Genomic DNA, 15878 nt, shown 5'->3' on the forward strand with positions numbered 1-15878 from the left:
GGCTTAAGCTTCATTAGTTTCAGAGTACATCTGCCCCGCCGCCTTCATGCTATGTATAATTTTATAAATAGTAAAAGGTAAAGGAGTGCTGGATGGTTAAGTCCAGTCAAAAGTGACTATGGGGTGCAGCGCTCATCTAGCTTTCAGGCCAATGGAGCTGGTGTTTGTCCACAGACAGCTTTCCGGGTCATGTGGCCAGCATGACTAAACCACTTCTGGTGCAACGGAACACTGTGACTGAAGCCAGAGCACACGGGAACATCATTTACCTTCCCGCCGCAGTGGTACCTTTTTATCTACTTGCACTTTGACATGCTTTCGAACTGCTAGGTTGGCAGGAGCTGGGACAGAGCAACAGGAGCTCACCCCATCGCAGGGATTCAAACTGCTGACCTTCCAATCAGCAAGCCCAAGAGGCTCGGTGGTTTAGACCACAGCGCCACCTATTACCCCTGACTCACCTTTTCTCTGAACTTAAAAGTCCCAAACATTGCAACCCTTATTCATAGGGGAGTTGCTCCACCCCTTGATCGTTCTGGTTTTCCTTTCCTGGATCTTTCTCAACTCTGCAATGTCCTCTTTTGAGGTGAGGAGACCAGAATTTCACACAGTATCTCAGGTGTGGAATCTGCCTTTACCACGGTTGCCACCCTCACATCTTCTCAATCTATGACTCAAGGACATGAAGGTGGGCTTGGCCTGGCAGCCCACCCAAAAGGGGAGGACGCACAAGACACCAGGATGATGGGACAGAGAAAACAAAGGAAGCCCCTGCCCATTGAAACACAGAGGGAAGACAATCCCCTTAAAGAGACAACCACCCCCTTGGAGAGAAGACAATGGCAAGGAGATGGTCATGCTTCTCCCATGTCAACAGCCAAAGGGGATTGGGCAGCAACAGAGTCTGACAAGGGTTCACAAGCAGCCATTGTGCAAATTGTGCGCCCATCTCAGGACCATGGAGGGGACTCTGGCAAGATCCCCAAGACGATATGGGCTCGGCTCTTGTTTCTCTCCCTCCATCCCCCCACCTGCATGTGGCAGATGAGGGCTGCCAGTGCTTGCAGAGAGAGAGAGACAGACAGACAGACAGATGGAGGACTCACTCGCTGGCTTCTGGGTTCCAAAATGCAACTCCAGGTTGAGGTATTTGACCATGTCGCTCAGTTTGTCGTAGTCCGAGTCCTCCCCGAGCTGCACAAGGAAAAGGCGTGGTCAAGGATTCCAGAGGCCAAGAGCAGAGGGTAAACATGCTCTTTCTTCCACATCAGAAGCATGCAAGGGGGACTTGGGTGGTGCTCAAGCAGGCCTTTATCTGGCAATTTGGGGTCAACCACTGGGACACACACACACACACACACACACACACACCTCCCCTGCAGAGAGGGATTTAAAGCAATATCATAGCTGGGTCTGGACGTGGCTGGAGAGAGCAGCCTCCCAGACAGACTTCCCTTGGGTTTAATACAGTGATTTGTTATCTGCAATGTTCGTCTGTCTCTTGCAGACCACAAGGACAGCTCCAGCCTCTTGCTATATATTTGGGGCACTTCTTCACAGCTAGAAATGTGGAGGTCTGTGCCCCACAAAAGTAAGCAAACAAACACCACCCACAAAGTACTCCTGTGGCCCGCTTGATATGAAAAGTTGGAATGCCCTGCATTTTCCCGCACATTACTCAGCTGGAAAATTGGATCGCAACATTCAGAGATGAGCAAATCTCAAAGGATTGTTGTGGTTTGGTCTGTCTATTATTTCAGAGAGTGGAAACCGAGTGGGTGGACGTGGCGGGGGTGGGGAGATGTGCCTTTAAATGCGAACTGAATGGAGCTTCCTCAACATTACCTGTCCCCAGATGGTGCCTTCGGAATTCTCCACCTGCTCCCAGCGCAGCCGCTTGACGCTCATGTGCTTGGACTCGTTCCTGCGCTGAATTATGCCCTGAGTCACCGGAGGAAGAACACAGGGGACCGGAGGGGGCAGGGGAGGGGGAGGGGGTGGAGGGGCTTGCTGAGAGTGGCTGTCTGGGGGCTTGGGGTGGGGGGCGGAGGAGGAGGGAAAGGAGGAGGAGGGAGTCTTCTTCACGGCCTCCGTGCTCCGGTGCTCCTCTTTGGGCTCGTGGGAGTGCAGCGGAGGCGGGAGTGGGGGTGGGCTGATGGGGGGCGGTGGGATGTGATCGGACAAGGTGGAGTAGGTCAAGGAGCTGCCTTCACTGCTGCTCAGGTATTCGCTGGCGCTGCTCATGTCGTTGGTGACGTAGCTGCCCTGGTCGTCGTGGAAACTCATCTGGGGAGAGAAAGACGAGAGATTAGATGGCTAAAGCACTGTGGAACTCCCTGCCAGTGGACGTCAGGCAGGCACCCTCGCTGTTCACCTTTTCGGCACCTTTTGAAAACACTACAGTGGTACCTCGGGTTACATACGCTTCAGGTTACAGACTCCGCTAACCCAGAAATAGTACCTCGGGTTAAGAACTTTGCTTCAGGTTTAGAACAGAAATCGTGCTCCGGCGGCGCGGTGGCAGCAGGAGGCCCCATTAGCTAAAGTGGTGCTTCAGGTTAAGAACAGTTTCAGGTTAAGAACAGACTTCCAGAATTAAGTACTTAACCCGAGGTACCACTGTATATTTAGACAAGCCTACCCAGAGGTAGAGAATGCTGGTGTGTGCTTTAATCTGCTTTCAGTTTATTGTTGATTTTGTCCTCCGAGTGTTTTACAGAGTTGTTCTTGCTGATGATTTTATTGTTTCGTTCTCCATGTGAACTGCTTTGAGGGTGTGTGTGTGTTTTTTTAAAAAAACAACAACCAATAAAACAGTGTATAAATTCTAGGCAATAAATAAATAGATGCGTCATCTCATGAGGCAGCTTCAGAGCACCATAAGATGTCCTGGGCCTCCCTTCGTTGGCTGGTGGGAAGGGGGCTTCATTGTAAAAACAAACTTGCTTACAGGGCAGTTCCTGGACTGGGCCAGCCTGGCCTTGGGTGCCCGTGCTCTGGTGGCATCCTGAGTTACTGCATTGCACTGTGGGGGGGGGGCTGCCCTTGAAGATGGTCTGTAGGGTTGGAAGGCCCCCAAAGGATCATCTAGCCCAACCCCCTGCAATCAATATCAATCAATAATATTGTTGCTGATATGCTTGCTGTCCTGGGAACCTTTGGGAGTAAGAGCAGGATATAAATTGAAATTATTATTGTTATTATTATTATTACGACACCAGTTACCAGCCTTCATTTATTGAGAGGCCTCCATGCAAATAAATTAGCATATGCAAACTGTATTCAAATTTATTCCATGGATCTTCACCCTATGTCCTATATGCACCAAACCACAATGCCCCTGGGCATCGCCTTGGTTTTGCCCACAGTTTGAAGCATTATGGGATGCCCATTCCACCATGTTCCAGCATTCCCCATCTACACCATCGAAATTGCTGGGTGCAGGGATGGGTGGCAGGGGGCGAGTTTCCCGGTCAGAAGATGAAGACTTGCCACAGAAGCTTCCCCCCAGCACTTTTTACCAGAGCAGCAAAGCGCCACTCTCTCTCTCCCACCTCCTCGTAGTCATTCTCGGGCGTGAGGAAGTCATCCACAATGGTGATCCGGTGACCCAGCTGCTCACTCAGAGCGTCCAGGAAGCGGTCCGTATCCCGGCTACGTGGAGGGCGGGAGAAAGTGAAGAGCTTCTTCCTCCGGGAGAGCGGGCTGAGGGCGTAGCCTGTGTGCTTCGGGGACGGGGCGGGGCTGCAGTCCAAGCTGACGTAGGGGTTGGATTCAGTGCTGCAGGGGGAGGGGATCCCACCGTGCGGGTGGTAGTAGCATGGCTGGTCGGGTGGAGGGTGGTCGTTCTGCCAGGAGATGCTCAGGCCCGATTTCCGTGCACCTGCAGGGGGTTGGAAAGGGAACAAAGTGGTTCCGTTGGATCTGGCCTTGCCCTGCAAAGGGGGCGGGGCAGCCGATAATTATGGCTTTGAGTTTGCAGAATGTCCACATGTGCAGACCTTGGAATGGAATCAAATCACTGCAGAGTAGGGAGTTAATATGCGGAGACAGCATAGTGTAGTGGTTAGAGGGTCAGACTAGAACCTGGGAGACCAGGGTTCAAATCCCCATTTGACATAAAGCTCATTCGGTGACCTCAACCCGGTCGCTGCCTCTCAGCCGAACCTACCTCAGAGTTGTTGTGGGGAATAAATGGGGAGGGAAAGAACTATTTGTGCCACTTTGAGCACCTTAGAGAGAAAAAAGGTGGGATAGCAATACAATAAATAAATAATGGCTATAGCCATCCCAGTCGATCCCATACAGCTAAACTTGTGGCATCTTAAAAAAACAAGCAAACTTGGTGCCAAGTTGGGATGGGTGAATCTGTCGATTTGGGTTTTTCATTCTTCTAACTCAATGCTGAGCTCTTCATACTTCTGCATCTGTTTGCATTTTTTTTTTAAGTGCTCCTGTAAATTCACCAGGATTTTTGTGTACATCTCTCCTCCCTTTTGGAGCTGCAGAAAGACACAGCCAGCTCCCTTAACTGTTCCTCACAAGGGTTTGTTTCCGGACCCCTGATCATCTTGGTTACCCTCCTCTGCACTCCTCCTTCTGGCTTATCAATATCCTTCTTAAATTGGGGTGCCCAGAACAGGACACAGGGCTCCAGGTGGGGTCTGACCAAACAGTTGAATCGAGTGGTAATATCACTTCCCTTGATCTGAAAACTATATGGGTGGAGTTATCTCAGCATACACCAGTCCTCTGACTTTTGTGATGCGTTATGTCACGGGTGTCAAACACAAGGCCCGCGGGCCGAATCCGGCCCGCCAGACCTCATCATGTGGCCCGTGTAGCTGCTAGCCCGCTTCCCCCTGCGAGGCGGCGCGCTGTGGGCGGGGATGGGGGGCTGGAAGGCGGACGGTGGAGAAAGCGAAGGCGCTCCCTTCCCGCGCTGTTACTCGGCCGGCCTGAGAGAAAAATTCTGAGGCGGCAGCAGCCTTCGTCCAGGGTCGGGGGGCCATAGCGGGACTTTGCCCTCCCGGCGGCCTGGATCATCTGGAGCTGGGGCGGCTGCGGGACCCGCCGGGCAGCAGCGGCGGTGGCGGAATCGCCGCCACTTCTTCTCCTTCTCCTCCTCCTTCGTCTTGCTCGCCGTTGCCGCCGCTCTCCTCTTGCTCGAGGCAGGCCTGGAGCCGGGACAACCCGGACTTCGAGCCCGAGGAGGAGGCGGGCGAAGCGGGCGAAGCGGGCGAAGCGGCCAGGGCGGCTGGCGGGAACGTGGCGGCGGGGGCCATGCTGCAGATGGGCGTGGTGGAGTGGGGTGCCTTCGCCCTCAGAGCCCGACGCCCGGGAGGGCCTGCCGAGAGCGGGAGGCAGCGGAGGTGCAGGCGGCGCGGCGAAAAGGAGGAAGGTGGGGGGGAGGCAGGCCAGCGGCCTTGCTCCGCCGGAGGCGCCCCGCCGCTGACGCTGCGTTTCCCTCACCCGGGAGGGCCTGCCAAGAGCGGGAGGCAGCGGAGGTGCAGGCGGCGTGGCGAAAAGGAGGAAGGTGGGGGGGAGGCAGGCCAGCGGCCTTGCTCCGCCGGAGGCGCTCCGCCGGAGGCGCCCCGCTGCTGCCGCCGCGTTTCCCTCACGAGGAGACGGGCAAGGAGGTCGCTGAGCAGCCGCCGCCGCCTTGCCTGGGCCAAAGGGATGGCGCACCGCCTGCGAGGTGAGTCGCCGCCCGGCCGGGCCCTTCTATCGCCCTTCCCAGCTCGCATCTCTCCTGTTTCACCTTATTACTCGCGTTCAGCTCCTCTGCAACCTCCTTTCCCACCTTTAGCACACTTTTGATTCCCTTGTTGGCCAAAGGCTCTACCACAGACATGTCCAAAGTCCATTTCAGGGGCCTAATCCGGCCCCTTCGGCAGTTTATGGGGTAAAATCCTCAAAAAAACCCTCAACAACTTCAACCCTAAAAAAAAAAGGTCAACAATTTCAATCCTAAAAAAAGTGCAACAACTTTGGTTGGCCCTCACGGCCCTTCACTTCATCAAATCTGGCCCTCCTTGAAAAAAGGTTGGGCACCCCTGCGTTATGTGCACCATCTCAAATTCACAAGTTGCTTCTGCTGCCAAGCCAAGACGCAAGGGGAGTATATTTTCACCTGCTGGGTTTCCTTGCTCTGGAATGGGAGGTGATGTCCTGTGCATGGCTAAGTTGCCCAGCTTCCCTCCAAAGCCAGTGGTCAGCCTGGTTTCCAGTTCTGCATAGACAGCAGACATCTGAAAAAGAGCAGAGGGAAGGAAGGAGTCCCTGTGCGCTTAGCTGCCTGCCTGGCCCTGTCTCCCACCCTTCCTCACTAGCTTCATCTTCCATAAGCCAGACCCAGAACTCACCATTTTGGGGTTGGGCGTCTCTGGAAGGGAAGTCCCATCCCCCGCTTGCCTCTCCCCTGCAGCCAAGCGGACTGGCACCTCGGAGGCTTCGCTGATGGGACCTAGTGGGAAGAGAAATGGAGAGGCAGCAGGGGCAGAGGCTGCCAGAGGTGGCTGGGGACCAATTGGGACTGGCAGCGTGGAAAGCAGAGGCACAGGTGAAGCCAGAACCAATGGCAGGCAGAGCCAACACATCTTAGTTTTTGTCCCCATCCTAGTGCCCAGCTGAGTTCTGCAAGGCAACATCCACGCTATGAAGGAGGAAGCTGGCCGCCAGTTCTTCTCCACAGCAACACTGCCCCTTTTGCACCATGGCCAAACAGCCAAAGGTAGGGGAGTCCCAAACAGGAAAGCAGGAACCTCATCTTCTCAAACTACTCAAGAGCCACTGTGCATTCCACAGCATGTCCCAAAAAAGTGAAGAACTGGACTGGGGAACCTTTGGGAGAGGGTGGATGTGGCTCTCCAGGGCTCTCTGTCTGGCCCCCAGAAATCTCCCCCAGCCACACCCTTCCCCACAAAGGAAGAAGTGCCTTTGTTTAATCATCATGAACATTCATCAGTGCGAATTTCTCCTAATAAACACTTTTTTTGCAGTTTTGATTCATGCACACATTTTTGCAGCAATTCCCCTTAATGCGATGCAGTTTCGCTACATTGCTTTCACTAATATATGCACCGTTATGCACACTTTACCTTTGTACATGCACATTTATAGACATTTTTTGGGCGGGAAACTGCATTGCAAAATGTGTGGATTTCAAGGAGGGCTGAGCTTCAGCTTTCATATTGTTTCAGGAAGTGAGAATTGGATAGATTTGCCTCTCAATGAGAGCTAGTCAAAAGGGGGAAGGAGCAGAAAGACAACCTTCTGAGAACACACAGAATGTGACCTACCTCCAGCTCCACTGCCCTCAGGACTGTGGGTGGGGACACTTTCCCGGCACGCTGAGGCCCCCCGCATGGAGCTGCGGTGCCGATCCTCTGCCTCTGTCTCAACTGCGGCTGAAAAAGAAGTGGAACTAACTGCCTGAGGGATGCCCAAGGCTGCAGTGTTTGGGACTTGACAGACCCGATTTAAAGAGAGATTATGAGGAGGCAGGAGAGAAGCTTATCAAACCCTACACCACATGGATGGTTTTTGTCTCCATCCGTTGTAACGCTAGAACTCATGGGCATCCAATGAAGCTGAACGTTGGAAGAGTCGAGACACACAAGAAAGTCTTTCTTCATGCAGCACATAATTAAACTATGGAACTCCCTTCCACAGGAGGCAGGGAGAAAAACTTTTCTCTATCCACTTTCTCCAAATCATGCATAATTGTATAAGTTTCCTCTCAGGGTTCATCCACACTTCCTCTGGTCCAGCTGTTTCCCCCCAGAGAAAACTGCTCTTCGGTGCTCAATCGGAGCAGACAGCAATACATGTGTTCTATGGATTGTTGTTTGTTCTGATTTAGAGCTAAAGAGTAGATTTTCCCTGGAAACGGATTGCGGCAGAGAGAAAACCACAAGCGGAAATGTGGAGGAGCCCTTTATATCCTTTTCTCTAACTAAAAATCCCCAGATGCTTCCATCTTTCCTCAAAGGGGAGTCATTGGGGTTGCTCTTTTCTGAACCATGAGGACATCCAGCAATAACAAGTGCATGGAGGATAAGGCTATCAGCAGCTAGTAGCCACAATGGCTGTGTATGACCTCCAGTAACAGAGGTGGGATGCCTCCCCATATAACTTGCAAGGAATCGTAAGTGGGGAGTGTTGATGTTGCACCCAAGGTCCTGCTTGCAGGTTTCCCAGAAGAGGAATCCGGTTGGCCACTGTGAGAACAGGTTGATGGACTAAATAGCCCCCGCCCCCCGTGAGATCCAGCACTGCAAGGCCCTTCATAATAACAGCAACTATTTTATTATTTTTACCCCACCCATCTGACTGGGTTGCCCCAGTCTCTTCCAGTGGCTTCCAACAAATACAAAAGCATCATAAAACAACCAACATTAAAAACTTCCCCATACAGGGCTGCCTTCAGATGCCTTCTAAAAGTTGTATAGCTATGTATCTCCTTGACATCTGATGGGAGGGCATTCCACAGGGAGGGTGCCACTACAGAGAAGGCCCTCCACCCGGTTCTCTTCTTATAAACTCCCCAGAGGAAGCATAGGCTATAAATGACAAAAGTAACATTCAGGGCAAGGGCATGGAATAGAATCCAGGGGGGTGGGCTTCAGCAGCTCCCAGCCAGCTATGGCTACATCCAGCACAGCCACACTGGGGGTTTCTGGTCAAACTCTGAATCTATTCATTCCAAGACTACAGGAGGTGTTTCTGGAAGGGCTGTAGCTCAGTGATGCATGCAGAAGGTCCCAGGTTCAAATCCTGACAAAGACGTCTGAAGGCAGCCCTGTCTAAGGAAACTATTTAGTGTGTTGTTGGTGTTGTTGTTGGTGTTGTTGTTGTTGTTTCCAGGTAAGGCTGGGAAATGCTCCCTGGCTGAATCCCTGGAGAGTCCCTGCCAGTCAGTGTAGACAATACTGAGTCAGTCTACAGCAGGTTCCCATGATCTTCCTCATGGCTGCTTTTGATCTTTGTGACAGGGCTGGTGTGTTTACACACATCCTCTCGGGCGCCTGCTCTCCCAAAGCGCCCTCTCCCCTTTGGCCTCACGTTTGAGCTGCTCCCTGGTGTAAAAATAATCTCATTGCCACAAACACGGGCATTTGCTCGCAAATAGCTGTTCCCCAAAGCCGAAGATTAAGACCTTTCATTCTAAATTTACCCTGCTGGGGATCTAATGCCCACAATCCCCTAAAACACACAGCTGGTGCCGAGGTTGCCACAGCAACTGGAGAGAGCAACAGTGCAGGAAGGAGGTGGGGTGGGCCCTTCACGGCAGGAATTCGGATGATGCTGCTCTGTAGCAAGGACACTTTCCCTAAAAGAGAGCTTCGCGGGATGGTGTTTTTATGAGCTGGCTGGATTCCTTAGCTTATGGGTGGCAAATGCAGCCCTCCACACCTTTCAGTCTGGCCCTCAGGACTCTTCCCTGAGCGCTTTTGCTTGGTTAGAATGTGCGCAGCACTGTGATAATGCCTCTTGCTTGCCTGGGTGCAAAGATATAGATGGATGTCACTCCTGTGTGGCTGGAATGCACCTGTTTTCCGTGGATTGTGTCCAGCTAAGTTTTAATCAGCATTAGACCCATGGAAATGAATACACCTAAGTTAAATCACACTCACTGATTTCAATGGGTCTACTATAAGGATGACTAATGCTGGGCACAACCCCATTGTATTCATATAGAGCATTTCGTCCCAAGTGGTCTCAATGTTATTTACACGGTCGTAAATCTAATTCCAAGTTAACAGAATGTACTAGAAATAGCTGCAAGTTATCAATAACAAAACTAAAAACAAACCCAATAATATAATACAAAGCAGGCTCAAAAACCATCTAACTATATGCATTCTTGATGGATTCTCTTGAAAACATAGAACTCTTTATATAATCTATACAGAACATTGAACAGTATGAAACATAGAATCTGACCCTTTGCTTCTTTCAGAGACTTGCATAGTCTACAAAGACTTTCATAGACTTATAAGACTTATGCTTATTTGGTTCTATTTTTTCAAGAGAATCCACCAAGAGTGGATATTTTGTAATTTTCAGAGATTTATAAGATTTCTGTTTATTTGGTTTTGCAGAGAGTGCGTATTTCATATATTTTATACTGTTCAATGTTCTGTATAGATTATATAAAGAGTTCAAACTGAGATTGCATTGTTGTACTCAGTCATTGTGTTGCCTTGGATATTACTGATAATTGTTTGCAACACAGGGGTTTAATATGTTTGGCTTGAGACAGACACTCGAGCTCCTGAGCAGTGCCACCCACGGGTGCTCCTCCCCACCAGGTGCTGGCTGCTCACCTGCCACTGATTTGTAGCCAAGGAACCTGGTGATCTTCTGCTGGCAGTGCTCCTGCTCCTCATACGTCAGCAGCTGGTAGATGAACTGCCAGATGACCTGCTTGGATGGGGTGTCCAAGACTGGGTAGACGTCCACTATGAGGGTGTCTATGTTCCTGGGGGGGACGACAAGAGAAAATACAACAGTGGGGGGGAGCTGGAAAATAGGATGCAATGTTCTTTGGCGCCACCAGGAGATGCCGTGGTCTCTTGACCTCTGCTGCCCCTGTGCCTCTAAAAGGAAATCTGACAGGCACAAATTAGTTAGGTGAGGCTTCCCACATTGCTTGTCCTCCTTGCCAGCAAGAAAGCCTCACTTTTGTCAGGTTGCTACTGAAGGCACTTGAGAATTCAAAGATGCCTCCCATCTTTCCGTAGGAAGATTTAAGTTCTGTCTTGCTAGATCACAGCTTTCAGTGTGGTGTAGTGGTTAAGAGCAGTGGACTCCTAATCTGGTGAACTGGGTTCGATTCCCTGCTTCTCCACATGCAGCTGCTGGGTGACCTTGGGCCAGTCACCCTTCTCTGAAGTCTCTCAGCCCCACTCATCTCACAGAGTGTTTGTTGTGGGGGAGGAAGGGAAAGGAGATTGTTAGCCGCTTTGAGACTCCTTAGGGTAGTGATAAAGTGGGATATCAAATCCAAATACATTAGTATGTTGGCTGGAGGGTGTAGGTGTGCCAAATGAACACTCCCCATGCTCCTTCTGGGGCTAGAAAGCAGTTAGTTTAACCTCTGGTTTGCTAGTAAAACTGAATTACTGTCACGAAATGATGTAAAACTGAATTACCGTGTCACAAAATGATGCCTGTCTATAAAGTGTGTCACCAACATGAAAAGTTTGGAAAGCTCTGAGCTAGATAGTGCTATCAGGAAGAGACAGCTCTGCTTGGAATTAGGTTAGTTGCAGTAAGGCATATGGGCAAGTTAGACCTGCCTTAGCCCACTTGCTGGCACATGGTGTCAGAAGTGGGACATTTTCTTAAGAACATACCTCTGCCGGTGGTGGAAACCCACCCACCAGCTCCTGGTGCTAGCCTTGAACTGCAAGCCCCTGGCTCCTGATGAAAGGAATTGCATGGACTCAGCTGTCAAAGTGTTGTGTCTACAAGAACCACAATAGGCCCGGATGCAGGACTCAGGTAACAGAGAGCACATGGTAAATGGATGCTGCTGCAGGTCCTAACAGGGCTTTGGATGCCCCACTCAGAAATAAATGGAGGGAATAACCTACCTGTGCTGGAAGAAACTCTCTAGTGCTTTGCAGATTGTGTAGCGTTCTGGCGGCGTAAGCAGATGTTCCAGCTGCTGGTGGAAGGTCCTCCCTTGGATCTTGATGCTGGAGGGCAGGATCTCAGCAACCCACTGCAGGGAGGTGAGTGCCGAAGAGGAGTTGGGGCTCTCCGATGACTCGCCGTCTGCACATAAATGGATAAATCATGGTAAAGCAGGAAAAGAGGCAGGTGTGCCTTTGAGCCAAGGTGGGAGATTGGGGCATGAACCCTCCAGTGACCATTCAGCATAAGCAAGGGTTTTGGGAGGGTTGCACAATAAATGCACCCCTTTCCCTCTCGTTTTGACTGTACAAGTCTTTGCATTGCCCCTCAATGTGGTAGGAAGAGAAGAAGCTGCTTTAGTCAGACCCTTGGGTCCATCTAGCTGAGTACTGTCAGCGACCTTTTGCATCCACAGCATGTGATCTAGCACTGAGATAGAGCCCTTTCCCTAAAAATAAGATTCTAGATCTCATGGTTTGGGATAAAGGGCCAAATTATAAGGGCACAGGGAACTTCCTTTTCCCGGAAGTTTCCTGGTCCATCTAGCTCAGTACTATCTACACTGACTGGCAGCAACCCTCCAGGATTTCATATATTTTCACAGCCCTACCTGGAGATGCTGGGGATTGAACCTGGGACCTTCTCTGCAGGCAAAGCAGGTGCTCTACCACTGGGCTACGGCCTTTCCCCAGACCCAGCAAAGTGACTTATCTCTCTAAACTTCCCATATACAGGAGTCATACAAATGACAGCTCCACTTTCACCGTGATGTGCATGAGTTTACTCATGAGTCCATCCCATTCAGGGGCTTACTCACTAGTAAGTGTGCTTAGGGCTGCAGCCTTAATGCTCATGGATGGCATAGGATTTGGACCGTGTTTAAGAATTCGAGCAATACTCTCCCCATATCCACCTGGCAGCTCTATGAAGTTTCTTGTGATTTGTTTCTGCGGTGCCAAAGGAGCGGATGTTGACTTCCGTTACTTCCCTAAAGCAGACAACCACCTATTTTGCAAAATCACAAGCTACAAACTGCTCCTGTCCAACAGCTATGTAGCAGGTTGTTAAACCTTCCTGTGTTTGAAGGGATGTGGTCCGGAAAGAACCCCCACCGTGATAAATCGGAGTTAGCATTCACCCTGGAAGTTTAGCTGACATGAACCATGCCCAGTCCTCACCACCCTGGTGTAATCACTGTTCTGAACCTGTCTTTTAAAGTGGCAGGGCTTCCCAGTACCTCCCTCTCAAAGCACATGACTCCACCCCAAGCAAACAAAACAAAAACCCAGCTGAAACCTCTTGCAAATCTTTGGTGACTCCAAATATTAACTTTCCCCAACACAGAGATCACTCAGGGTACTGATAGCATGTCATCGCTTGTGTCCATCCTTTGAAACAGCCACATTCTCTTTTCAAGCCCTATCAGGTAAATTTTATTTTATTTTATTTTATTTTATTTTATTGAAACAAATTAACTAAATACTAAACCTCTTAGCTACAACAGTCTCTAAGCCAGGCATAGCCAAACTTGGCCCTCCAGCTGTTTTGGGACTACAGTTCCCATTATCCCTGACCATTGGTCCTGTTAGCTAGGGATGATGGGAGTTGTAGCCCCAAAACAGCTGGAGAGCCAAGTTTGGCCATGCCTGCTCTAAGCGGTTTGCGGAGATAACAGTATTTAAAAATAAAAATAAATATCAGGCAGGTGCCTTCGCAGTACACTTTTCAGCACCTACTAAAAACGTTTTTGCTTAGGCAAGCCTACTCAAATGCTGAGAATCAGTTCTCAGTTTATTTTAACTTTTCAAAAGTCTTATTGTCATCCATTCTTCTTATTGATAATTGCATTATTTTATCTTTTTGTGAATCGCTTTGAAGGTTCCCCCCCCCCAATTAAGCAGTGTATAGATTTTATGAAATAAAGAATGATAATAAATGGAAATAAATTGAAATTATAAAATCAAACATCAGATGACATGCCTGCTGGATTATTTTATTTTTTAACTCTTTAATAGAAACTGGATGTTCAATGGGGGTAAGAGGCTTGTTTGACCTCAACCAGAAGGGACATTCCTAAAACTGGGCCCACAATACTGAGTGTGCAGCTGCTGGTGAATATAAGCCTCGCATCTAAGTCACAAGGGACCACCGACCAGGGTTGGAAACTAAGATATGAAAGCTAGGAGCTAAATGGCCCCTTAAACTTAGGTTATGGCTGCAACAACAGAATGTCTAGGTGTACCTTTCTTTTATAAGAATACAGTACGAAGCTGAAAATGAATGAACTGCAGCTAAAATATTATGTTCATTTTTCACATGGTCTAGTCCTTCCCCTGCCCACACCCCTAATATTCTTAAGAGGGTCTCTTCTCCAGACTTCAGAGAGTAGCTGGAAGTGGGGAGGCAGAAAAAGGTCCACCTTTGCTTCCACTCTGCAGTTTTAATCTGAAATCTTAGGTGCAGTACTGCACCCAGAGCTCAGAAACTGCTCACGCTAATGAAATTCCCTGTCGCAAAATGCACCTTGATCAATGGGAGTTTCAAACACTGCCACTGACAGACAGCCCTGAAGACCTAAATGACCAAGTAGGGAAACAGGGGGTCAGGGGGTCCTTGAGAGCCAGTGTGGTATAGTGGTTAAGAGTGATAGACTCATAATCTGGTGAACCGAGTTTGATTCCCCGCTCCTCCACATGCAGCTGCTGGGTGACCTTGGGCTAGTCACACTTCTCTGAAGTCTCTCAGCCCCACTCACCTCACAGAGTGTTTGTTGTGGGGGGGGGAGGGAAAGGAGAATGTTAGCTGCTTTGAGACTCGTCAGGGTAGTGATAAAGGGGATATCAAATCCAAACTCTTCTTCCTGAGGTATCCCAGGTTCTTAAGGTCCTTGTAACCTGCATGCTCCCTCCAACCCCAACACACAGAATGCTGTGTTGCTTATAAGCAACATGAGGTTTCTCATAAATAAGGAAACAACAAAAATTGCCACATCAGGAATAGTAAAAATGTGAAGGGGGCCCTAACTTGGCAACTTTTAAGCCCCCTGACTCAGTTGCAGGAACATAGGAAGCTGCCTTATACAGAGCCAGACCAGGATCAGCCCATTGAGCTCAATGTTGTCTACACTAACTGGCAGCGGCTGTCCAGAGTTTCAGGCAGGGGTCTCTCCCAGCCCCATCTGGAGATGCCAGGGACTGAACCAGGGACCTTCTGAATGCAAAGCAAGTATTCTGCCGCTGAGCTGCAGTCTTCCCCAGGCTGATCTTCTCTTTGCCACCTAGTTTTGTGAGCACCTTGACTTAGACTCTTAGAAATGCATGACTGTATTCAATGCTGTGCCTACTCAAAGCAGAAGCACTGAAATTAAGGTACATGATCAAGTATGGTTCATTACTTTCAGTAGGTCTATTGTAAGAAGAACTTGGTTGACACAACCCATCATTTCCAGGGTTGCTACCTTGGGAGTCCTGCAAGCTGCAGGTGAGAGGTGGCATCTCGCCTCACGCAGAGGCTGAGAAGAAAGTAGAATGTGCTCCCCTCCCATTCCAACCCTGGGACCAAATCTTCTCCTTGACCCATCTGTGTTCTTACCACTGGAAAAGCTCACGATGCCTTCTTCAACCACCAAGGTGGGCATTGCCCCACTGCCCTGGAGCATGGACACAACCTTCTCATGGGAGCAGTTCCTGCAGAGCGAGAGAAAGACTCTTGTGACATTTCAAGGAGAGCCACAGCCGCACAAGGAAAGCCCTTCGAGGAAGGGCAGGTGGGTACTGCGCTGAGCAGGTTTGCTCAAAGTAGGACAGCGTTCATTGACCTGGTGCCCTCCAGACACTTTGGACCACAGTTTTCATCAGCCTCTGCCAGCACAGCCAGAGCATCTGGAGACCACCCACCAGGTCAACAAAGGCTGAAGCAGGATAATGCATCTCCTTCTTGGGATGCATGGGATTCCAGAGGGGCATTGCAGCCTCCCTGGGTGCAGCATTCTAGAGCCCCAGGGGTGATCATGGGTAGACACAAAGGAGCAGCTCCTTCACCTCATATCCAGGCCGTTTAGGAACAAGATCCTGTCCCCAGCTCTCAAGGATGCTTTGTCAGCTGGGCTCCCTAGAGATGGGGGGCAGAGGGAGAGAGAGCACAAATTGATCAGTCATTCAGGACTGGGCAGATGATCCCCTGCCTCAAAAGCAGAGTTTCCTGAAGATACAACACCCACACCAACCACACAC

The 15878-nt window shown here is 50.0% G+C and overlaps 1 protein-coding gene across 3 annotated transcripts in view; it reads right to left on the reverse strand.

The window, feature by feature from the left end:
• The window catches only part of GRID2IP (Grid2 interacting protein), a 59493-nt gene that overhangs the window by 14172 nt on the left and 29443 nt on the right, over positions 1–15878 (reverse strand). For all 3 annotated transcript variants that reach the window (XM_082199329.1, XM_082199328.1, XM_082199330.1), the window contains 10 exons: positions 15687–15756; positions 15238–15332; positions 11604–11787; positions 10332–10486; positions 7302–7409; positions 6366–6466; positions 6134–6251; positions 3555–3883; positions 1846–2286; positions 1107–1194 (listed from right to left, as the gene is read on the reverse strand). In XM_082199329.1, the coding sequence (XP_082055455.1) occupies positions 1107–1194; positions 1846–2286; positions 3555–3883; positions 6134–6251; positions 6366–6466; positions 7302–7409; positions 10332–10486; positions 11604–11787; positions 15238–15332; positions 15687–15756 (1689 nt within the window). The remainder of the gene's footprint in view (positions 1–1106; positions 1195–1845; positions 2287–3554; positions 3884–6133; positions 6252–6365; positions 6467–7301; positions 7410–10331; positions 10487–11603; positions 11788–15237; positions 15333–15686; positions 15757–15878) is intronic.

This window comes from Podarcis vaucheri (assembly GCF_965113315.1).
Source record: "Podarcis vaucheri genome assembly, chromosome: 14".
In the NCBI taxonomy this organism is placed as follows: Eukaryota; Metazoa; Chordata; class Lepidosauria; order Squamata; family Lacertidae; genus Podarcis; species Podarcis vaucheri.